This window comes from Branchiostoma floridae, unplaced genomic scaffold (genome assembly GCF_000003815.2).
Source record: "Branchiostoma floridae strain S238N-H82 unplaced genomic scaffold, Bfl_VNyyK Sc7u5tJ_1583, whole genome shotgun sequence".
In the NCBI taxonomy this organism is placed as follows: domain Eukaryota; kingdom Metazoa; phylum Chordata; class Leptocardii; order Amphioxiformes; family Branchiostomatidae; genus Branchiostoma; species Branchiostoma floridae.
In genome coordinates, this window is record NW_023365777.1 from 106,855 (window position 1) to 131,923 (window position 25,069).

Below are 25,069 nucleotides of genomic sequence, written 5' to 3' on the forward strand. Positions count from 1 at the left end.
CATAGTACTGTCGGAACATAGAACTGTCGGAACATAGTGCTGCTGTAACATAGTGCTGCTGTAACATAGTGCTACTTTAACATAGTGATGTTGGAACATAGAGCTTTTGGAAATTAAGGGTTGTATCACCTCTGGACCTATAAGCGTTGACAATTATGATCTGTTTGTAATATGATAATTTTGTTGTTTTCTTGTTGCAGCTACAATTTCTCTGGACAACAACTCGCCAGAGTGGGTCAAGTTCAACACCAACCAAACAGGCTTCTACCGGGTGAACTATGACCCCGAGAACTGGGACGCTCTCATTGGTCTGCTGCAGGAAAATCATGAGGTCTATCTTTGTTGTTGTTGTTGTTGTTTTGAAAATGGCATTTTTGTTTTCAGAGAGTCCTGGCATATTAAATATTACATGTACATAAAGCATACACACACATACACACAAACACACAGACTCACACACACATTATAAGAAAATGAAAGAAAATTGATTACAGAACTCTACAAGTATGTAAAACACAATGATTTGTTGAGCGTGAAATGCCAACATCATTTGTGACAATTATATATATGCAAACGAGCATTAGTTGTCTTCTACTAACTGTCTTTCTTCAATCTAACAGGCCCTTAACAGTGCTGACCGAGCTGGCTTACTAAATCGACGCTTTCTTCCTTGTCAGGTGAGTTAAATGTAGAGGTTTTAAAATCGATGTGATATACTGGATAGAAAGGGAAATTTTGTCTTTCAATTTCTTTGTATGCAACCAAGTGAAATATCCTGCATTTTCTAAAGAAATGCTGCCTTTCTAGGTTATAGGTTTTGGCAATCATGAAGTGAAAGATTATGCATTTTCCTGCCTTTTAGTTTAGGAGATGAATATTTGTCCGTGATTAATGTCATTGGGCTGGTAAATGACTGAATTACGAAGTTCTTCATTCACAACCAGGGAATTAACATTAGTTCACCTTTATCCGTGGGGTATTACCTATATTCATTGTGTTGCTAAACAGGGTATCCAGGGATATCAAGTCGATGGACGGTAGTGTCAAATTGTACTATTCTCAAAATATAGCACTTTAAAACCATCATCTGTCAACTTGATATCCCTAAACACATTGGTCTTAAAAAGAACGGATAAAGGTTACCCAATGGATAAAGGTGAACTGGTGTTACATTACAGTCAATGTTTTGTTGACCGCCAGTCACCTTCCCCATGGAAATTTGTTGACAACAACACCGGGCTACAGCACAATGTGAACCAGTCAGTATTACCCTGAAGAAGGTGACAGATGATCACCAAAATGTACTTCCTGGTTGTGAGTAAATAACTTTCAATGAATATTTGTATTTTTCCATTCAAACATTTCCTTTTTTACAGGGCTGGCCTCCTTGGGTTGGAAAAGTCTATGGAACTTGTAAAATATGTCAAGAAAGAAAGAGACTACGTACCCATAGCAACAGCATTAGGTGGACTGGGCTACATTGCAAAACTACTGGAGACAGAAAATGATGAAGACCTGTACAACAACATGAAGGTATGGACTTCGTATTCTTATTTGCATTCACCTTGATATTATTATCCCAATCACAACGTCATCTCTATCAATATCATCATCATCACCATCATCATCATCATCACCATCATTATCATCATGATCTTCATCATCTTCATCAATATCATCATTTTCACCATCATTATCATCATCGTTTACTTATCTTCTTGATCTTTTCGTCCTGACGGACGCTCAGTTCCGATGGGCTCTGCAGTGTTCAACTAGTCCGGCTCTGCTCGTCATTATCATCATTACCACTATCATCACCATTATCTTCTTCTTGTTCTTTTCGTCCTGACGGACGTTCAGTTCATCACCTTATGCAACCTTGCCCTCCTTGTTCACTGTCCGTAGAACTGTGTTGATTTGACTTCAGTTGTGTCCCATTTTCTACTGACAACTCCCCTTTTTCTGTCATTGTTCCTTTGATGTCAGTTTTGTCCTATTGTCTTCTGACAACTGCCCTTTTTCTGTTCTGGTTGATTTGACTTAATTGTGTCCCATTTTCTGCTGACAACTCCCCTTTTTCTGTCATTGTTCATTTGATGTCAGTTTTGTTTCATTGTCTATAGACTGACAACCCCCATTTTTCTGTCATTCAAAAATGACACTGTCATTCCAGTAGAGCACTATGGAACAGTCAAGGACTTGGAATAATGAATGTATCAGTATCATTACAACCAAATTAGATAAATATTGGTTTAGTGGGGCGGGAGTCCCACTTAACCGGTGTAATTTTGTTGTATTGATACTGATATATATATCATTGTTCCAAGGAATCCTTGACTGTTCCATAGTGCTCTACTGGAACGTTACATTCTCTTCAGAATTGTATCCTTTGCATTATGACCAAATAAGATTGGTTTAGTGGGGCAGTATCATAAATAAATGACAGAAAAGAGCAAGTATATTGTATCTGACATAATGATGAGATATAACGTCCTTGAAAAGAGGACAATGAGACAAGTTCAGTTCAGTTCAGTTCATCCTCTTGGAGGTGACACCTTCAAAAATGAAGGCAATTAGCTCAGTTCAACGGACAGTGAACAAGTAGGTCATGAAATGCAAAAGAACGGACAGGGCAATTTTTTGTTTGTTTGATTGTTTGTTTGATCTATTGTTTATTCATGAAAGCTCAAATTGGCCTGCAGGCCGCTTTTCATTCAGGTGACGGAAGAGGCAAGGGTCAGACAAAGTATATAACAGACATGCAGTTTACATCATTTATTAGTCCTCACAAGTCTGATAAATCTATATTATACACAATTTTTACATACATGGTACAAAATACATAATAGTAAGATCTGCTACATGATTCCAGTCCGTTCATTTTGGTTGTTCCTGTTACTTTAAGAGTCTTTTAAAGGAAGCCAGAGTTGGAGCTGTGCGTATTTCTGGTGGTAGGCTGTTCCAGATGTTGGGTCACACAGTAGGCGATGGCTCTTTTGAAGGCTTTTTTGTCTCAACAAGCAACTTTCCATCCTAGATGAAGGGATGGGTCTTGATTTTTACCTTGCCATGTAATGCAGGTGACATGACCTTATGTGAATGTACAGAACTTTCTGAACCCTGACAGATCAAATGTCTCATACTTCAGTTTTGTTCATGTTCTGGTTTCACAGTTGTTTATACTGGAACTGCTAGAGGAGACCATTGGGGAGGTGGGCTGGGAGGACCAAGGAGACCAACTGACAAAGTATGGAACTTCTTTATTTGATCTACGTATGTACTTCAAGACTGCTTAAAGGTCTATTACGTAAAATTTTGGCTCCAAAATTGAACATATTCTGGAGAGATGTACAGCCACTTTTTAGCATCTTGTTTTTTTTTCTATTTCTGGTGCTTGTAAACTATACAAAGCAATTTGTACAAGATCTGCTAAGTTTCTGAAACTATGGTACATTGTATCTCAAATTAAACACTCCTATTCTTGACAACAACAAACTATACACTGGTTTGAAAGATCACAGTTTTTAAACATGTTTGTATGGTGCAATGATACTTAGTAGTGTAGCCTCCCTCCCTAAATGTTAGTATGCAATTCTATGGTGTTGATCTCAGTTACGGTACCTATATGTAAAGAAATAGTAGAAAACTCTACTTTCTAGATAGTCCTAATGTTACCTAATGGGCAGACAGCAAGAAAATTGATTGGCTGACAAGTCTGCAAGCTCTATAATGACATTTTTGGCAGCAATACGCCCAGATTACCATATGATTTTTACTGATTTTGCATCTTCACAGGTCATTTAGCCCCATTTAAGTATATTTTTGATGTAGTAAAAAATATGCTTGACAATTTTGATATCTGGCAACCATTTGGCAGTCAGAAATATGGCGGAACCTCATAGACTGTTTGACGGGCATAATGAGGGTCTAAATGAGGGGTCCCGAATACACTTTATACTGAATTCAGAAGAACCAATTATGCATTACGCTGGAAGCAAGGAAGTACTTTGCAAGGAATATATAATGTGACTAAGATGGCTTTCCCTACGAATTGCTGTAAATAAAATTACTAGTAGGCTGACTATGCCTTACAGAAAAGGGGGCATGCAGACTGTCCATAATCACATTTGCTTTAAGTGGAATGGAGTACCACTGTGCATTAAAAAAAATTTAAAGAACCCAACACACTTATAGTGTGTTGGGTTCTTTAATCACATTAAGTAGATTTGATCATATCTTTGGATGTAACAACTCTCAATAGATACATGCATAAAAGATTACTTTGTCATAGTGTTACAAAAGATAACTGAAACCCGCAATTAGCCCCACCTGATTGTACCATCATGATGTTGCCGATACTACAGATGTAAGATTTATTTTCTACTTTGTAGTTGGCTGTACAAAAGTCAATGTTCATTTTGTTTCGTCAGTAAAGCTTTGGAATCCATTTTTTTAGAAAAGAGTAGGGGTGACCTGGTATGCTTGGCCAGAAAAATTTGCATTGAGGCCGCATTGCATAAAAAAGCCTCCAGGTCATTGATGCTGTAATAATGCATGTATCCATCCATCCATCCACTTTGCCGCGTAAAGAGGGTTGTCTGGTAAGTATAATACTCCTGAGGGAGGATTCTTGAAGAACTGGACTCCCTATGTCTGGAGGATATGCATGATGAATGTGTTATTGTGTGTTGAGGTGATTGATTTGATTGATAAGGTGCGGAGGCACATACCGAAAGTTGTGTCTCAACAAGAGTGGTGGGGTCCCGGGGACAGTGGGGGAAACTGCTCTGGAAAGTTGACAAAAATGACAGGAGAAACTAATGATGGAAGTCAACAAAGAAATTATTTTAAGAAGAAATGGAAACATTTTCACTTTAATGCACAGTTAATTTGTCTTAGGCTCCGTTCAAAATCAAAACAGTTTCATCTGTTTCGTTCAGCCAAGCCAGATTAATTTGTGTGCATGCAACATTCCAAAACAGATTATAGCCTGGGGTCACTCCAAACCACCCAATGGGGGTAGAAGTAGATGGAACAAAAAATCAAGAAGTATCCAAGAAAGAAAAAATGGACTTATGTTGACTTCTGTGCTCTTATCTTAGTCCCAGTTCATGATAGAAATATCAAAACAGTTTCATTTGTGACGGTCAGCCAAGTGGGATTAATTTTTGAGCATGCAATGCTCCAAAGCAGATTCTAAATTAAAAGGATTCTTTTAACTACCTCTTGGGAGTGCATAAGAACAACTTGACTTATGTGTCCACTTAAGTGGTCTCTTAGATCATTTTTCCTATTGACACAAGCATCAAGAATCCTGTCTATAATGGGCACCTGTCCACATAGAGCAGATTTTACTGGTCCCAATTTTGAGTGGTTACCTTTCTTACTCACTTCATTTATTTATTCATGAGATTTACCACGTTTGTGGAAGATTTGACATAACTGGTGACTATCACCTTTTCAAGATGTCAACCCAGAGACCAAACTGTAAAGTTTGATCCACTCACACAGGGAAGGACCCCTACTCTTTTCAGTAAGTGTGGTGGTCTCTCTAACTTGACCTCCATTTAACATCCTGCGGCGAGGCATGTCCCCCAACCAAAGCTAGGTACTCATTTTCACATGATTATGAGTCAAGTGAGGATATTGTAAAGTGAATTTCCTAACTGCACAACACCTAACTGCACAACACCGGAACATATCAGAGGATTTGTCACTGATGCCACACCTTTTTCAGTTTCACCGAGTTTGCATACGTGACTGATGAACCTCTTCAACAACAACCACCCTGAGTTTGTCTAGCCTTAGTATCAGCCTGGAAAGTTTACCAGGTAAACTAACAAGGCTGGTACGTAGTCTAGAGTCAAACTAGTCTGAACTGGTTTGATCCCTCTGGACGTAATTTAGCCCCCTTCAATCATCCTCCAATCACAATAGATCTAGACTTCTGAACATTCTTCCAATCGAATAGTTCTGATCACGCCTGTGGATATATTCCGCGCGCTGACAAAAGTTCGGGGAGAGAGAGAGAGACAGGACGAAACGTCGAAGAGGCTAGGTCCAGTCCGAGACTTCGGTTCCATCTGAACCATAGTTTAGAAATAGTTAACGCCTCTATGGTTCTTCTATATCTTCTATAGTGTCAGCTTAGGCGTTAATGCTAGATATCATTGTAGACTCATACATCGTCATCACTTCTAACGAGGTATGTTCTGTTCCTCCGGTCAACTTGTTCGGGTATATATAGAGCATTGGTGGGTTAACATTGTCATGATGTGTACTTAGAATATCTTTAGCAACGGTCAGGTGTTGTGTAAAGCCCCGGTCACAAGAATCGTACGACGTCCTTGCGATGGCATATTCCGCACATCGTACGATGAGCGCAGTGAATCGCAGCTAAATCGTAATCAAAATCAGCCATCGCAGAACATCAGATGATGTTCAAAACAGCGTACGATTTTTCACTTGTGTCACTTGTCTTCTGAATAGCCGCCTGACCGCTTTTGTGCTTCTTTAACCAACCAAATGTGGACCTAGCTGTTAAATACTTTCCTGTGATGTCTTTTACCGAACAAAAAAATCAAAAGAAACCATAACAACATGCGTTTTTACAAACATAGGATCAAATCAAGTACAAGCATGGTTATATCGGCCTTCTTGCCGGCTCTACGAGTCAGGCTTTTTCGAAAATCATAGTTTGCTTTTCTTGTGATGATATGCTATCAAGAAAAAATGCCATCAGACAAAAATCATATCATAAACATCATATCATAAGCCTGCCTTTCTGTTCGAGTTTTCCCTATGGTTACGGCTATGGTAAACTGACCCAAGACAGGCGATCGCGAGAGATGAGATCTGATCTAATTATGCACCCACGATCGAGTATGTAGCCATCAAACAAATGCATGCATCACCTGTGTGTGATACTGGATCTGCCACGTGGAAAACATTGCCTTAAAGGCAGGCTCTTCTACGGGCGCTTGTTCTCGGGTTGCTTCAGTGAACAGTTGTAACTGATATAGTTTCCTTTTTCGTCAACATCGACAATATCAGGGGAAACTAGAACCATGACCACATGCTAAAAATCTATGAATCTTTAAATTCACCAGTAGAAAAAAAATGGCCGTAATGAAGTCTGCTATGGGGGCAATAAAAATCGTACGACGATGGAGAAACTTTGAACATGTTCAAAATCCATTTCAGCTCTATTTTCGTCATAGGAGGCTCCCCGATTTACTATGATTTACCTGCGATTGATGCAGGTACGCTCTTATGACCTCATCGTACGATGCGCTACGATCTTTGTGACAACGGTTTTATATATTTAAACCATTGCTTCCGATTCTTCCCCGACTTACGACGTACTGCGCTTATACCAAGCATAAAACCTCCATCGCAGTCAATCGTACGATTCTTGTGACCGGGGCCTAAGGAAGATGTCATTGTCAGAACAGACAGAAATGTCAGACAGTTGTGTGATAACAGATATACTTTGGAACCACTAGAGCAACATATTTTTGACTACCTGTTGTATTCGTGCTTGTTGATTTCGGAATAAACGCCACAGTTAGTGTGCCATTGAGCCTCCGTCTGGTGAGATTAAGTCTTACTGAGGTGACCCAGTGTGCTTGAATCGTTCAAATGCAGTCCCGTTCCTCGTCCCTAGACATTAGAACAATTATGTGCCCTGTGTCAGTTTCCCCCGCGACGTCTGCCCCGTAGTGAAAGTGCGGGTACATTCGTATCTAGACTTGAACGTTAACAAATCCTACCACTATGGGTAACTGAAGACCGTTACACAAATAATTGTGAACACACATCAGGACAAACAAACATACGTACAGGAAACCGTAAACGATACCCCCATTTTCGCAGAGATAACTACTTTCTGGATGGGTCTCTAATGCCTTGTTTTATTGTTCCAGATCACCATGTCCAGTGAGGTAGTCTTCGACTTTGACTATTTGACTCGTCTGGAGGACTCTTCCAGGAAACTGGAGTCCTCCCCGCAAGAACGATTCGAGATGATGTTGAAGGCCCAGAGGGAGGTAGACACCTACCTGGAGCAGCTGAACCTGGACCATCCCATGGGATGGGTGATACCGCCTGAAGAAACACAGGTAAGTCTGGAAGGGTCTCAGGGATTTCCCTGTAGCTCAAGTGGTAGCAGCTTCACAGTTCAGCCCATAATTGGTTCAACTACTAAACTCATCAGAAAAAGTTTCAGCTAATCGTATCTCTAATTTATTTTAATATAATATATCAGTTTTATTAAAAGTTTTGTGTTATATGTCATCAAAAAGCTTGCTTACTGCCCTTTACAATGATATCCCATCTTCCTAGCATGTGCACCAGGTTGCCACTTAATATTAAAGTGAGCATGTCATAAAAACAGTGCTGTCATTTTGCATGATTGTATGTCAAGTGTACCTTGAGAATGAACTGAACTATTGGTTCCTTTTCTTTTAAAACCCTAGGTGCAGTCAGATCTGGGCCAAGACAAGCTGGTACAGTCGGGTCCGGGCCAGGCACAGTCGGGTCCGGGCCAGGCACAGTCGGGTCCGGGCCAGGCACAGTCGGGTCCGGGCCAGGCACAGTCGGGTCCGGGCCTGGCACAGTCGGGTCCGGGCCAGGCACAGTCGGGTCCGGGCCAGGCACAGTCGGGTCCGGGCCAGGCACAGTCGGGTCCGGGCCAGGCACAGTCGGGTCCGGGCCAGGCACAGTCGGGTCCGGGCCAGGCACAGTCGGGTCCGGGCCAGGCACTATTGGACCAGGAACCTCATGAGACAGAGCCTCTCCCCATACCGGAACATGGCGTTGGTATAGGTAAGCATGCAAACAAAAAATGGATGAACACTACTTTATAAGCATTCGGCTGTGGCTTTTTTTAGGCATTTTTGTCCGGCTTTCCTTTTTTTGTCTGCTGACCACAAAGATGCACCACAACAAAAATGCCTGAAAACATGTAAAAAAAAAAAACACAGCCGGAGGCAAACCTGAGCTACAAGAGTAGACCAACTCATATTATACTAAGTGGTTGTCTTTTAATGTACTGTAGACCCTCAGAGTCTGGGAGTCGTACAACTTACATTATTGAGTGTTGTATCAATCGACTTCCTCTGACAGTGTTTCCACCAGTGTTGGTCTATTAGCTTATTTGTTTGTTTGTTTGTTTGTTAGGATGTGGCACACACGTTTTGTAATGAAGAGGTCGCTTGCCTATTCCCTCCCCAGACAAAGTGCTTCGAGACTTCAGCCGTATTGGCGATCAGATGGAACGAGAGGGTCACCCCGGTCACATGGCGTATGTACCGGGTAACTCCACTGCCCCGGCCGCCATTGGAGACTTCTTAGCCGCCTCCTTTAATCCATACTCACGTAAGATCAGGGCGAGATTCTGCTTTGTTAAAGCTTAATGTAAAGCTTCGTTGAAGAGGTTCATCAGTCGCGTATGTTTAAGTTACTATCAATTTTCTTCGAACAATGACTGTTTATTAAAGGTAGAGAACGTACCTCCAAATTTTCGATGTCTGTCAGTACATCTTGGACGCGGAGAATGGTCTAGTCTCAATCTCGTGAGAGAATACGAGACTAGACCAGGCTTGATTAGATCATCTGCCCCCTCCCCCCGCCTCCTTGCGGAGAAAATTGATAGTAATGTAAAGCTTGGAAAGAAGGTACATGAATTATCCAATGTTTGACGCAAAGAGGTGTACAAGGTTGAATTTCAATATTTCCGATTTCATTTGGAAGCATCACAATCTTTTAAGTCTAAGCCACTTTCTCTACAGGGGAATAGTTCTGAAGCAAAATAGCTGTGAAAGTAGATGCTTCAGCTACAAGACCAACTGACTTTGTTTTTTTCCATCTCCCTGAAATGGTAATGTTAGATTTCAGGGACTGAAAGTAATTATTTTTATGTCAACGATAAGGTACAAAATTTGGCAATTTTGCACAGGATAAAAACCACCAATTTCAATGCAAAAACAACTGATGCTGTCAGAAAAACCTTGGATGGATCAGTTATGAGACTTTGAATATCAGTCATGTGTTGCACATGTCATTTACTCCTCTGCCATTCTCTCTGTTGCTCTAAAGTCAACGTCGCCTCCTGTCGAAGAGCAGTGAAAATGCAGCAGGTGATCGTGCAGTGGGTGGGACGGCTTTTCGGGTACCCTGACACCTGTGCCGGGAACCTGACGTCAGGGGGTACTGTGGCTACCATGGTCGCCATGGCAACGGCCAGAGACAAGAAAGTGCCATCAAGTCAAGACTACCACAGGTGATATCTTAGAATACCACAGGTGTCATTCTTAGAAATATCTGCGGCAAATGAAACTCCTCTGCCTGGTTAAACTCCCTCCCAATCTAATATGATACTGATTCTTATACCACAGCAAGATCTGATTGGAGATTACTTAAGTCCCTCTTGCAAACATCTTTGAAATGCAGATGTGGCCGTCCGGTGTTCTCTTTCCTGAGATCAGTTCTCCATAAGAGAAGGTCTCAGACTTTGGTGATTCTGCCATCCTCCATGCGACGGACGTGGCCTCAGGCAAGCCAGTGTGGTCTGCGTTGTCAGAAGGGTGAACACGGTTGGAATGCCAGCACCAGACAGCACTTCAGCATTGGTTTAACCTTTGCGCCAGGGACCGCTTTAAGGGAGCGACTCTCGGGCAACACAAGTGCAACATTAACTTGAGAGGGTCTGCATGCCTTTTTCCGTTAAGCGTTACGAGCCATTTTAATTCACCGTTAATCGTTACCGACCCGCTCTAATTTAACGTTAATCGTTATCGGTATATTCTTCGTGAAGCGTTATTGGTCGCTTTAATTTAACGTTAATCGTTATTTGTTATCCCAAATTCACCGTTAAGCGTTACCAAGAAATTCTTCGTAACCCGTTATACACACGAAGTCTAATGCCAGATAGAACCCCTGAGAATGCAGGAAATGGTGTTTCAAAGGGTCCATATTTCAAAATTTCTCCGAGCCTCCCGGCCTTCGGCTCTGGACAGGGTAAAAAATGTTGCGGAAGCGTTGCCCTCAAAAACTTTATCACTCATACAGATTTCAGTGTCAAGCTTAGTTTCGGGCAAAAAGTACTCCTAGAATGCAAAAAAATGAGGTTTCTCCCTTGCGACGACTTGCGCCTTTGGCACTTATGACGACATTGCGAAAATATGTTAGGGGCGTGGGTTTTCCGGCACAATGAAACATTTTCTCTCTAAGAAAATGTTATATCTGATTTAGCTTCGTCTTACAGCAAAATCTATCCTTCGAAAGGCAGTAAATGGCGTTTCAGACGGTCCAGATTTTAAAATTTCCCCGTACTTATAATGCAACATCTCGTGCCTTCTGAGCTCGAATCGAAATGGTAAAATATGTCGGGGGCTCTGGGGGTGGAAGCCAAAGCTATAACCATGTGTAATTTGATGAAAATGTCAAAATCAACCTAGCTTAGTCGGTCGGCGAAATTTGCCGAAAAATGCAGGAAATAGCATTTAAGAGGGTCTTGATTTTAAAATTTTCGGGGGACCATACCCCCGGACCCCCCTGGGATGCGTCGCGCCTTCGGCGCTCCATGTGCCGAAACAATAGTTCAATCCCCCCATAAGAAATTTGCTGCCCCCGTCTCTGTGGCGGGCCGGGAACTCTAGATCTGCCTCCGTTAATTCACAGATGTCATGGACAATGTCCCTGTCATTCCTCCGGGTTCTGGGCACCTTTTGCTTCTCACAATGTCATTAGTCGGATATTTTCACCCATTGATATAACTACTCTAGCGCTGTATGAATAGGAATGCACGTCGATGTTACTTAAGTGTTATGCGTTGTTAGTAACTCCTTCTGAATTTACTGTTAAGCGTTACCGGGCCTCCTGAATTTACCGTTAAGCGTTACCGGGCCTCTGAATTCACCGTTAAGCGTTACCAAGACCCCCCCATGCAGGCCCTCACTTGAGGTTTATTCCAGCATGGCCGACATAGTTGGTGGTCGATGGTAGGACTTGTGGGATTGTGGACCATACCACTTACAACATGGGTGGTAGTCTAAACCTACAAAAATGTGTAACTATAACATTGGGTGGTAGTCTAAACCTAACTATAACATAGTGGCGTTATCCTTCGATGATATGCCCAGGATGTGACGAATACACTAACACCATACAGCAATAAAATGACTTTCTCTCCGATTCACACAAAATCAAAGTTTCAGAGTTAGGAGAATACAAGCTGGCCCAAGGGTGGTGGCCCAAACCAACTACAACCAACTATACAATCATATAAATGGTGTACCTGGATGTCTAACCTGCACCGACCTTTAATTGTCCCTTTTACTTTCCTTTCCTTTTCCTGCACCAGTCTTGGAAACATTACAACTGTATCTCATTTTAAGTCTTCATATTTCTCCTTCAAAAACAGGTGTGTGTTATACGTGAGTGAACTGACACACGATGGTGTCGCCAAATGTCTGTCCACCCTGGGCATGCGGGAGGCCGTGGTCAGAAAGGTGCCGGTGGAAGACCACTACAGAATGGACGTCAACTTGCTGCGCAAGTTCATTGAAAATGACGTGCAGGTTTGAAGCTTACAGGCATGTTTGGTGAGGGATTTAGAAAGGTTCGCGTGGTGGAAAGGTCAGAGATGTACTTCAGGTCTGCCTAAACACCTCAATCTACCTCATATGACCTCAAACAACTCTAATTTGCAATGTACATGGGGCAACAGCCTTGTGCGGTGACATGGATACATTGCTTGTAATTATAATTTTTTTTAAATTGCAGCAAGTCTAACTATTCACCAGTTTTCCACAGTTTCTGATCAGCCTCTGCTGTAAACGCCCGCTACAAGTGATAGAAATGTTGTTTACAAAGATAATTTTTAGCTCAAACGACCCTTTCTTTTGTTCCCAGAACAACCTGCTCCCGTTCCTCGTGGTGGCGACTACAGGGACGACCGACGTGGGCTCCGTGGATCCTGTTCCCGCCATTCGAGCCGTCGCCACACAGTACAACATGTGGCTGCACGTGGACGCCTGCTACGGAGGATTCTTCGTGCTCTGCAACTCCGCCAAACATCTGTTTGAAGGGGTGGAGACAGCCGACTCCATTGCCGTGGATCCTCACAAGGGTACTTTCTGTCATTCATTTATTCATTCAACCTTCCATCTATCCATCTATCCATCCATCTCTCCCTCTCTCCATCCATCCATTCCTCCATCCATCCACCCTTCCAACCATTCCTTCTGAATCCTTCCTTCATTCATTAATATTCTTCATTCATTCACACAGGTCAAATTTACTTGTCTCAGATTGATTGAATGATGAATTGGCATATCCTATTAGGTCTGTATGCGCCATTCGGAACCGGCCTAGTCCTCGTGCGAAATGGTGCCTCACTGCGTGACTCCAACAACCGCCATCATGGAAGCTACATGCAAGACCAGAGGACCAACCCTGAAGACTGGAACCCCGAAGACTTGACGTTTGAGCAGAGTGCACATTTCAGGTAAAACCATGTTAAAAGCGCCTCTTGTGAATTAATGCTGTATTGCAGAAATGCATGCAGTACAAGTGACCGCTGTGTACATGTGCAGTATTCGATGACTAATAAGGGCTTAATTTGCATAGTTTATTAGCAAAATCTATCATTGCAGTATTTCCTGTAATAGGACTTTGATAAATGTGACATTTGATATAGGGCAAGTGAAACATTCACAGATAGCAATGATGCAAATAAGGTCTTAATTTGCATAACTAATACAACAAGTAAAGATGTCTAAGAAAGACACCTATAGGCGACGCATTTTAATGTTACTGACCCGCCCCGGGGTGTATATGGTGAGCTTGAGGGGTGGGGGTGGGGGGGTGGGGGTATCTGCGGGGTTGGTTCCTTAGGGGGGGGGGGCAAAGGTGGCCTTAAGGAGGGGCGAAAATATTCTGAATTTCTGATACTATTACACAAACAATTTTCTTATTATGACATTATTTTTGCGAGGTTATAGTCCGAATTGTCAGTCGATCGATCCTTCAATCGATTGCAACACGTGCAAACAAGATCTAAAACAGTACATGTACAAAACTTCAAGACTTGTATCAAGAACTTGCCATAACAATAATAGAGAGATTTAAAGCATTAGAAATTAAGGACTTAAATTGCTACTGCAAATGACGGCTTCAATCTTTATATGGCCTCATTCGGTCAATATTGACCATGGCAAAATCCTAATTGATATCAGCCCTACAGCGTCGACTGTGGCTAAAAGTCCTATAGTATACGAGCATTACATTCTCTGCCACATAGGGCACATCTGTAAGCTGACTCAGGTGTTCTTTTAGCAGGATCCGCTTTTCTTCTGCCATACGCATCAGTCTGGTTTCTCCTGATTTCTCATAAAGAAGATAACCATAACAATAATGTAGAATTCCAAAGAATTAAAGATTAATAAGGACTATGTGACATTATCTGACTGGTTCGGTCCATAAGAAAACAGATTATAGGATGCACAATATACATAATCTTCTGTCTTTCCTCAATATAAACGAGGGACAATTGATAATAAAAAGTGTAGATCATCTTCAACAGTATGTTTGTACATAGTATTATTAGTACAGAGTAAAATATGGTTAATATAGTTCTGAGCCTTCGTAGTTTTCAGGTCACGCTTCCGCATACCAAATGCCAAGTGTTCTATTCCTAAAATAGCCTAGTTACCTAGTAACATAAACATCTGGTACAAATACTCTACACGCCTTTTATCTTATCTGTCTCAGTCTCTTCTTCCAGTGTCCGGCAAAGTAAAAAAAAAAATAGACTGGACATATTTTTTGAACGTGTTCGCCTTTTTCTTAGGCATTTTGGCATCAACAAAACTGGTACCTGTGAACTTTTTAATAAGGCTACCTATGAATGATCATGAATGTCTTATCATTATGCTACGGTCACATTTCCAAACCGGAAGTTACCGGAATAAAAAAAAAGCTACATTTATGAAGGATAGACATCCAAATTAAAAAGTAAAGCTGTTTATGGTCGTTTATCAGTTCACAAATTATGGCCACTATTTATTTTCTTTGCATTTTGTGTGTTTTAGGCCCTCTACATACTTCTAATTTGTTCACGAGAGCTGCCCAATCGGACCCCGGGTTGGAACTGTAACCGTAAAACTACCCCCAGCTTGAGGAGCGAAAGTTGCCTGGTCGGTTCCCGTTTGGAAATGGGACCGTAACATTACCCTAATTATTTTTGAGGAGCTGTTGAAGATCTTGTTTGAGAGAGTTATTAATTCTTTTGGCAAATTTCTTATCGAATATTGTGTTGACCCTTTCACCTCACCTAGTATTAGGCCACAGTAAGTAGCTATTGTGGATGACATCAGCGCGAATACAATGTTTTGAATGGAATGAATGAGAGCCGACCTAAGTGACAAAAGTTTTACTCATTGCGGCGCCCCTTTGTAATCAGTCCATCTGCATAATTCATCTCAGTTCGGGTAACGATGTTAGCCAGACCATGGCCACATGGGGTCGGCGTCATTGTCTTGGTGATTTCTTAGTAATCGGTGACATCCCTAATTGATCTGAGTCGAAATGTCGCCGTGCTAATCAATGCCAAAAACAACGGTTGGCGTATAATGCCCTATCTGGCCTATAGGCAAAGGAAAGGCACCGTACTCACCTGTATAATGCCCTATCTGGCCTATAGGCAAAGGAAAGGCACCGTACTCACCTGTATGATACCCTATCTGGCCTATAGGCAAAGAAAAGGCACCGTACTCACCTGTATAATGCCCTATCTGGCCTATAGGCAAAGGAAAGGCACCGTGCTTGCCTGTATAATGCCCTATCTGGCCTGTAGGCAAAGGAAAGGCACCGTACTCACCTGTATAATGCCCTATATGGTCTATAGGCAAAGGTAAGGCACCGTACTCACCTGTATAATGCCCTATCTGGTCTGTAGGCAAAGAAAAGGCACTGTACTCTCCTGTATAATGCCCTATATGGTTTAAAGGCAAAGGTAAGGCGCCATACTCACCTGTATAATGCCCTATATGGGTTATAGGCAAAGGTAAGGCACCGTACTCACCTGTATAATGCCCTATCTGGTCTATAGGCAAAGGAAAGGCACCGTAGTCACCTGTATAATGCCCTATCTGGTCTGTAGGCAAAGGAAAGGCGCCTTACTCACCTGTGCAATATCTTACCTTATCTGTAGTCAAAAGAAACTGATATAGCTGTAACCTGTACGGTGCAAAAACTTTAGTTTCATTCGCACGTGCGCTCGCATTTATTAATAGTTTGGTGTTTTGTCAACGTCACATTTACAATGGCGGCACAATTGGTTGAAGAAGTGCCGAATAAACTATCCCATAATCATTAACATATAAATGATATTCTGTATTTACCTCATGGTACTTTGTAGTCCCTTGCCGTGGTGCTGCCACTCTCCTGGCCACTGCCTCGTGATGTATATTATCATTACGTTAACGTTGCGTTGTTGGGAGGGAAGCCGCTGTCATGTCGTGAAATGACAAGTTTACAGACAATAAAACTAGAACACAATGCTTAATGACAAACTACTACAGTGTGTGTTCCGCGATGAACTGTCGCTCCATCTCCTATTTTGATGAGAAAAACGGCCGGAAGTTGTCTGCGAGATCGAAAGGCTGTGCCGCACACTCTGCTGGAGCAGTCATACGTCACGGGTCAGAGGTCACGGGTATTTAAACATCAGGCGGATACATTCTAACGCCAACCCAAACAACCCTTTGTTTATTACCGACAGAACTCCGTATGTGGCCCGGCCGCTGGCACGGCAAGGTGCCACGGTCATTACAGCAGCGCATCTCGTGGCGTTATAATACATCGCAGACTTTTCGCTCTGAAATTTCTCGAGTTTTCGCGTAAGTCTTTCCTCTAAACCTTGTCGGACGATTTGAACACGCTTGTCCCTAGTTTCATCTTGCTGGCCAAGCCACCACGTATACGCCCCGTCGGCGGAAACCGCTTCCCGTTCAGCGGAGCCAGCGCGCTAAGATCCCGTAAACGTCGGCCCGTCCCCGGAGCTAGTCAGCCAGGTCTCCGTCGGATCATTCTTCGGTACCGGTCAATCACGTCCCCGTTCCGGTGTCTCCCTACAGAGCCCTTGCGAGGCCCCCAATATAGGACACAACTTTCGCGGTCTCAAGCCGGATTTCCTCCGAACTTGTTCGTACATACCCGGCGGCATTGCTTGGACAGTGCTTTGACAACGTACTCCCAGACCGTTGACTTCCTGACCCTTCTTGACCCGTCTTCAGCTTAGAGAGGCGAACATCCGGTCAACACCGATCAACTAGCCGAACCTTTCTTCAGTGACCGAACTCAACTCCACGGTGAGCTGCCATATTGTTGTATCTTGTTACAAACTTGTCCTTTCATGGATACTTCAACTGCGAACATTGCCATTGTAACAGTGGTGTTCAAGGACTGCTAAACCGAAGACGCCTAACGGCTTAAGCCTTTATGGCCGAACGGTTTGCACGTTCGATTTGTGATCCGGCTGCCCGGGTTTGGCACGGGTTCGAATCCCGGGAGTCGGGGTGTTGTTTCTTTCTGTTCTTACTCGCCCCTCTGGTTGTTTCACTGGTTCCCACGCCGGCCCTGTGATTAACAGGCTTGTATGTGCCACACAGGGATGTCGATCTCGGAGATTCGAGGACGAATCTTGAAAAGAAAAGGGGGAGTAGTGTAACAGTGGTGTTCAAGGACTGCTAAACCGAAGACGCCTGACGGCTTAAGCCTTTATGGCCGAACGGTTTGCACGTTCGATTTGTGATCCGGCTGCCCGGGTTTGGCACGGGTTCGAATCCCGGGAGTCGGGGTGTTGTTTCTTTCTGTTCTTACTCGCCCCTCTGGTTGTTTCACCATTACCGGACACTCTTTTGTATGATTTCTAGACGACTCGCCCCAAGACTAACTCGCCCCAACTATTTACTACCAAGTCGCCCCAAGTTAGGGAGACCGGGAATACAGGATAGCCCTTGCTTTTGTGCTGTCTTTACACACATATATTCTGCCTGTAAATATTACTTTATATGCTAACAAAACCTCGTCGCTAAACTTCTTTTTTTGCTAGGTATTTAGCGGCGAATTCGGGATCTGCGGGCGGGCCCGGTCGGCATGTCGGCCCGCCCGCTTTATTGATAATTTTTGCCCGGACTGGCAGCGCTTTTATGTCACTACAGTGGCAAGGTTTATTGAGAAATATAACAGAAGTATCTTATTATATGTAACATAGTTTCATAACAGCCTATGTGTATTAATTTGAGATACTTGAGATTACAGTGAGCGGCGCACACCCCCGGGCCGACATGCAACATAAAATGATATACCCGCCAACGCCGGCTAGCGCCCCGGCGTTGATCGGGCGTTAAATAAAAGTGGCAAACCGGAGAGAATGTTAAAATTAGAGCGACGAGGGTTTGTTTATATGTAAAGTAATACCTAAAATTTAATTATATGTGTGTAAAAGCAGTATAAAAGAAAAGGCTATCCTGTATTTCCCGGTCCCCGTAACTTGGGGCGACTTGGTAGTAAATAGTTGGGGCGAGTTAGTCTTGGGGCGAGTTGACCGGTTTCCTTTTGTATCCCGACTGAAGTCATTTGTTCGGCGTCGTACTACGACAGCCACAGGACAAGCAATTTGTCCTTATTTTGGGGCATCTAACGTAGACATTCAGTTTCATGGCGTGCCGGGCTGCACCATCCCAAAATATTACGCTAGTGTGCTTCCTATTCTGCAGCAAACCAGTCCTCACATTGTGTACGTAGAGCTAGGGCACAACGATACATATACGGCACAACGGGCTCCAGAAACCATAGCTCGTGATTTAGTAGCTTTGGCACGCAAAATCTCTGAAATCCATTCAGTTCGACAGGTGATTCTAGCTGAACCAATCTGGCGATTCAAATCCCCCTGTAACATGCCGGACTTCCACTCACGCATCCATGATTTCCGCCCCCTCGTCGACGCTACCCCATCCGTTCACAGATGGTACCACGCAAAGCTGTGGCAGAAAAACCCTAACTATTTCGTTTCAGATGGTATTTTTCTGAGCCATTCTCTTCAAATTGTTCCCAATTGAAGGCTTGTTTTGTTAACCTTTTTTTCAATTGCTTCAATCGCGAGTTGGCTTCACATTTGGTGTATTTGTAGCCCCGGACAGAAATGTTCCAGTCAACATGACGACGACCTTTGACTGTTTCAAAAGAAACATGGACTGGTTCGACTGACATGGACTTGCAAAATGGAGACAAATGGCCGGATGCTGAGGATTCGAGTAACTAATCGCCTATGAGATTATGTATGAATTTCTCATCAGGTGAGTATGCCCGTTGTGCTGCTCTGGTTTTAGTCGACTTAGTTATGTTTAGTTAAGTTAAGTAAAAGGTTATGTTGAACGGGACGACAACGACCTTGGTGATCGGACAGGAAACTTGCTGGGATTTATCCGGGGATTCTTATGTCTGGCTCCCAGTCATTTGCTCTATTGTTTCAGCACATGGAAGGCGCGACGCATTCCAGGGGGGTCCGGGGGTATGCTTCCCGGGAAAAAATTTTGAAATCAAGAACCTCTTAAATGCTATTTGGCAAATGCTATTTGCATTTTTGGCAAATTTTGCCGACCGACTAAGCTAGGTTGATTTTGACATTTTCATTGAATTATGCATGATTATACCGTAGCTTTGGCTTCCACCCCCAGAGTCCCGACATATTTTTACCACGAGCTCGGAAGGCACGAGACGTTGCAATTTTAAAATCCGGGAAAATTTTAAAATCTGGACCGTCTGAAACGCCATTTACTATATTTTGAAGGACCGATTTTGCCGTAAGACGAAGCTAAATTAAATTAAATGATATTCTATTAGAGAGAAAAGTTTTATTTTGTGCGTAAACCCAAGCCCCTAGCTAACATCTTTTCGCCATGTCGTCGTGAGCGCCAAAGGCGCAAGCCGTCGCAATGGAGGTCCGGAGAAACCACATTTTCTGCATTCTAGGAAAACTTTTTGCCCGAAAGTAAGCTATGTTTGACACTGAAATCTGCATGACTATTGAGTGATAAAGTTTTGAGGGCGATGCTTCCGCAACATGTTTTACCATGTTCAGTGCCGAAGGCCGGGAGGCTCGGAGAAATTTTGAAATCTGGACCCTTTGAAACGCCATTTCCCTGTATTTTCAGGGGTTCTATCTGGCATTTGACTTCGTGTGTATAGTATAACCTGATTACGAAGAATTTCTTGGTAACGCTTAACGGTGAAATCGGGATAACAAATAACGATTAACGTTGGATTAAAACGACCAATAACGCTTCACGAATAATATACCGATAACGATTAACGTTGAATTAGAGCGGGTCGGTAACGATTAACGGTGAATTGAAATGGTTCGTAACGCTTAACGGAAAAAGGCATGCAGACCCTCTTGCGTCCTTGTCTAAGACTTCTGCGATGCCCACTCAACAGTCCTGTCATGTATATTGTTATGGTTTATAACATTGCGTGCGTGCGTGTGTGTGTGTGTGTGTGTCTTCTCCCTCGATCCATTTACAGGCTGACCATACTTAACAAGAGCAATGATGACGATGTCCACTTGGACTCCACAACACCGCCACGCCACACACTATGACTCATCTTTCTTTATTTGTGATATCTCAACATCAGCTCCTACAACATATCTTTAATAGCTGTGACGAGCACCCAAATAAACGTACAACGACGATGACAAAGTTATGGGTGACTTTGGAATAAACCAAAGCATCAGTATCAGTATATTCGTTTTGTATATGAAACGGGCGATGTCATTTTTGCGTTCTCTCTCGATCCCAACAGACTAACCATACAGGACAAGACCGACAACGACGAGATGTACCTGACGAAACAGTTCCGTCACAAAGTCAGTCGAGTCCTTCCACTGCAAGTCGCTGAGACGAGCAGTATCGCTTGAGGAGCCGGAATAGACGTCTATGCACCATTTAAAGTCGGGAAGGAGCTACACATCACCCAGAACCGCACCGTCCACAGAAGGAAGACAACGAGAGGGCCTAAGGAATGCCAGAACAGTAGCAGATCTGGAGCAGCAAATCGATTTCACTGCCACAACCACAGAAAACCTAAAACTAGTTAGACAATTCACGGGCTGGTTTTGGCTGATTTATACCATGAATATGTACATGTATATAGCGACGACGGACCTAATCAAACCGGAGGTGTATGTACTAATGAAGAAAACCAACATAAGAATATGCAGAAGTGGCCATCGCTGGGAGGAGCCAGAATATACATTTGTGCGGCTTGAAAATTCTGAACAGAGGGGAGCCACACAACATCCAGAACAGCGCCATCTACAGAAGGAGGGCAACATGAGGGAAGTAGAGGCCAGTAGCAGAGCCAAGACGTACAGCCGATAGATTGCGATCATACTTGTACATGTATAGATAACCTGACATGACACCAGTAATAGAATTCACTGATTGACTGATTGATTGACTGTTTATATCACGAATATGTATTTTAGTGTATACATTGTAGTAGTTGATTTTATATGTATATGAATGGACCGTAGATGAAATAACCGTTGTTTTGTGGTGTGACAAGACCTGTCTGTTTCATACGCCAAAATGTGACCACGAGATATAATGTATTTGTATGACAGAGAGTCAGAGAGTATAGTTCAGAAGAGAAAGAGAGATCCTCAGCCAAGAACGAGGTTAGCGAAGCCAGCATTACTAGTATATAGTAACGTCAAACCATCTTAACAGTCTCCCGTGCCCAGTGTACGGAAAACCTTGTCTCTGCGTCCTTCCTTTATTCTAGCTATGCTAGTCTTCAAAGCAGAATCTAAACAACTTGAAACCCATTGGTTTCATGGCTTGTTTGAAACATGTGACTTATTAACTTTTCAAAATCAGGCTTTACGTAACCTGTATCTATATAGCCGGTATAACCCGGTATAACCGTCCTTCGGCGTAACACACCAGCTTCAATTCCAAACGACAACCACCTGAAAGCACGACAAAGCAAACTTTTTATACTTCATAGAAAGATATCGACAAAAATCTGTGACACATTGGTCTTCATTATTTTTTTGACCTCGTGAAGCATATTATCCCACCTTGTAAAAGCAAAGCTCAGAAGATATTGGCAAAAGTTGTGCTATATTGGTCTTGTCTTCTTTAAAACATCTTATTTTTCTACCACTCAAAATCAGGCTCTCTACGACTCCGAACGATAACCACTTGACAGCATTTCATTCTATATTGTAAAAAGCACAGGCTTATAGAAGACATAACGGCAAAAAGCTGGGATATATTGGTTGCCATTGAAAATTCATAAAGCATGTGAAACATCGTAATAATCTGTGTGTACGGCTTATGATATGCAAGGAGCGCAGTCATTCCCAGCTATGTGAAAAGACCGTTCCCTTAAATCATTAATCCTGAAAACAAAGAATGCCTCAACAAAGAAAAATAACAGCTAGAATAGTCTCCAATGACCACTGTATGGACGACACCCCTGCGGTTTAGCCAAAAATCAATTCCCAAGGGAATGCATTCGTGGAATTTTCAAAATTCTTTCAAAGCGATCGTAATACTGTAGAAAATGCCTCCGCCCCTGAGGCGTCGCCAAAAATGCAATAATTCATCTAAGTGGTGAGCATAGTAGTTGCTCTTTGCGAAATTTGTCACTGCATAAGTCCTTTGCATAACTGAAATGTTTAAAGGAAGTATGAGGTCTCAGAACTCTTGTTTTGCTTGTGTGCTGAGTATGAAGGTTTCTTATTGTTACACAGAGCCCCGAGGGTGTGGCTGCCCCTTCAGCTGTACGGAGTCGCGACTTTCCGAGATGCGCTCCAAGAGAAACTGGAACTGGCTAAGTACCTGTACCTCCGACTGAAATGTAAGTATCTCAACCTAACTTCGCATCAATGTCAATCATTCCCTAGAAACCGTTGTGAAGCAACCACTCACTCGCGGCTCTTGCAACCAAATTGGAATATTACTGCCTTTGAGGTAGCAGAGCACAGTATCTATCCGCGAACCCTGGGGTCTATGATGCGGGTACATAAAATAGTAAGGATAAACTTGTTGAAGGAGAGGTAACAAGCCTTATTTAAGGGGCAGTCAGATATAACCTGTGCTGCATGGTCACGGAAGGTGTACGGTTTCGTATAGTGATTTGTGCGTTTTTCATAACATTCGTACGTTTTGGCATGGTGATTTATGCTTTTTTCATAAAATTAGTGTGAATCTGTGCAAGGAGCTTTGATCTGTGCAAATGCTTAGGCACCCCTGTAATTGCGTCAACTTTCGATTTGATTGTCATTGTGCGGAGACTAACAGTAAATGTCAGTTGTTGTCAGACGAATTTTAGTACGGTACTGACAGTAAAAGAAGAGTGAAAAGAAGCATATCAAGTACTTGGCAGTAATGCTTCAGTAAGGCAGTAACAGCTAATTTACTGAAAATAAACTGAAACCATACTGTTAGTAAATTGATCAGTATATTTTCAGTACTGACGGTTTGCTAACTCCACAGGCCAACCACATATACAAGTTGCGGAGCCAGTTCTGTCCACCGTCCTCTTCCGTATTCCCGGCGTGAGCGACAACATCAACCGCAGCCTGCTGGAGGAGATCAGTGCCGACGGACGATTCTTCGTCTCCACCACGACAGTGAAAGGCACGCTGTACCTGCGAGCCTGTATCTTCTGCTACAGGACCCACCGACAACACCTGGACGTCTTCATCAACAAAGTGAAGAAAGCCATTGTCAAGATGGAATTGGAATGGGAGTTTTGTTATGCGGGGTGAAGCTTCGTAAAGATTCATTGTAAGACCAAACGGCATGCACAAGGAGGTTCAGAATTCTTAGTACGCAGCATAGGGTGTTGTGGGTAATGGAGTACTAGTATGTCAAAGGTGAAGTCCCAAAATAGGTGAAGTGTCAAAATATCAACAGATATGTGGCGGAAAATATTGAATGTATATTTTTGCAACCTTCATGCCGTTATTATGAGTTCTATGAATTTGGTATTGGCTGGGCTGGCACCTTTGGTGATGCTTGCAATAGTGCCATCTACTGGTTATCCTTAGTATTGCATGAGACTGAAATACATGATCGTGCCAAGGACGATATAACGTCCTTGATCGTGCACACATGCTACAAATCTGACATGTTCAGGTTGGACTTCCTTGGTGAAAATAAATAAAGCTTTTACTACAGCTTTACGTTTACATTTACAGTTGTATTCAGCTCTTTTTGCATTATGGTTTAATAGGGCATTTAAAAAAAACAGTTTCTTCCACACCCAATATCATATCCCTTCAACGATGTATCTCAAAGGTCTGACCGTCTCCAAAACCATATTGCTTGAGTAACTGCTTTTTGGTCTAAGTTCATGATAGCACAACAGTTTCCATTATATTGAATGAATGAAGACCTTTATTACGCTCTCTAACAAGCTAAGTACAGGTCAAGGTGAATAGAATACAGTTCCTAGTGTGTTTATAAATACAATTGTCGTAAGGATGTGATATACTAGTAACTAAGACTACGATCTCAAGTATGCACAGGTTCAACTTCTATAAACTGACAGAGTCGTTAAATAAATAAACAAACACGTATACGCGCATGCATAGTGTAACGTTAACTGTTAGACACGCACGCACACATTCGCACGAGCGCATGCCTGCCCCGTTGGCCGTTAGTGCGTGCACAAAGAAGTCATTGGTGTGCGTTGTGTGTTTGTATATGCTACTGTGACATACACACAACCTTAAACGTTACACTCGAACAGATAACGTGCCGGCAAGGAAGGCCGACACACAGACACATAGCCGTAGTAACAGATACGCGCACGCACACGCACACACACGCACACCGTGACACGGACACATGAGGCACGAGTACAACGACCCGGTTGACCATTGAATTGGGCGCAGTGGGCGCGTCACACGTGGGTTCAACAACAAAAGAAATCCCCCCAGCTCTGTTCTTCAGTCCTTTGTGTTTGTGATTTTCTAGTGGCG

At 42.8% G+C, this 25,069-nt stretch overlaps 1 protein-coding gene and 1 long non-coding RNA gene across 4 annotated transcripts; both read left to right on the forward strand.

Moving 5' to 3' along the window:
* Window positions 1-175: 175 nt before the first annotated feature.
* Window positions 176-24,352, forward strand: LOC118408415 (L-tryptophan decarboxylase cnsB-like). Of its 3 annotated transcripts, XM_035809223.1 has the most exons (13): window positions 176-331; window positions 621-677; window positions 1,377-1,533; window positions 3,174-3,247; window positions 7,926-8,120; window positions 8,478-8,826; window positions 9,235-9,378; window positions 10,099-10,282; window positions 12,425-12,581; window positions 12,916-13,132; window positions 13,348-13,510; window positions 22,832-22,938; window positions 23,577-24,352. In XM_035809223.1, the coding sequence occupies exons 5-13, from the start codon at window positions 7,932-7,934 to the stop codon at window positions 23,849-23,851; spliced, it is 1,785 nt and encodes a 594-aa protein (XP_035665116.1). In that variant the 5' UTR covers window positions 176-331; window positions 621-677; window positions 1,377-1,533; window positions 3,174-3,247; window positions 7,926-7,931; the 3' UTR covers window positions 23,852-24,352. The 3 variants fall into 3 exon arrangements, with proteins under 3 accessions (XP_035665116.1, XP_035665117.1, XP_035665115.1); XM_035809224.1 differs by lacking the exons at window positions 176-331; window positions 621-677; window positions 1,377-1,533; window positions 3,174-3,247 and adding an exon at window positions 5,989-6,205 and having other exon boundaries at window positions 8,478-8,528; window positions 8,739-8,826; XM_035809222.1 differs by lacking the exons at window positions 176-331; window positions 621-677; window positions 1,377-1,533; window positions 3,174-3,247 and adding an exon at window positions 5,989-6,205.
* Window positions 16,927-21,605, forward strand: LOC118408417. Its single transcript, XR_004830293.1, has 3 exons — window positions 16,927-17,375; window positions 19,199-19,364; window positions 20,872-21,605. It is a non-coding gene; the product is annotated as an uncharacterized LOC118408417 (long non-coding RNA).
* Window positions 24,353-25,069: the final 717 nt, after the last annotated feature.

Excerpts from the sequence above, each read along its gene's own strand:
- LOC118408415 (XM_035809222.1), top strand. The coding sequence starts at position 6,158 with ATGCTAGATATCATTGTAGACTCATACATCGTCATCACTTCTAACGAG. Across the intron at positions 13,511-22,831 it reads GAGCAGAGTGCACATTTCAG|AGCCCCGAGGGTGTGGCTGC; the intron begins GTAAAACCATGT and ends ATTGTTACACAG. Across the intron at positions 22,939-23,576 it reads CCTGTACCTCCGACTGAAAT|GCCAACCACATATACAAGTT; the intron begins GTAAGTATCTCA and ends CTAACTCCACAG.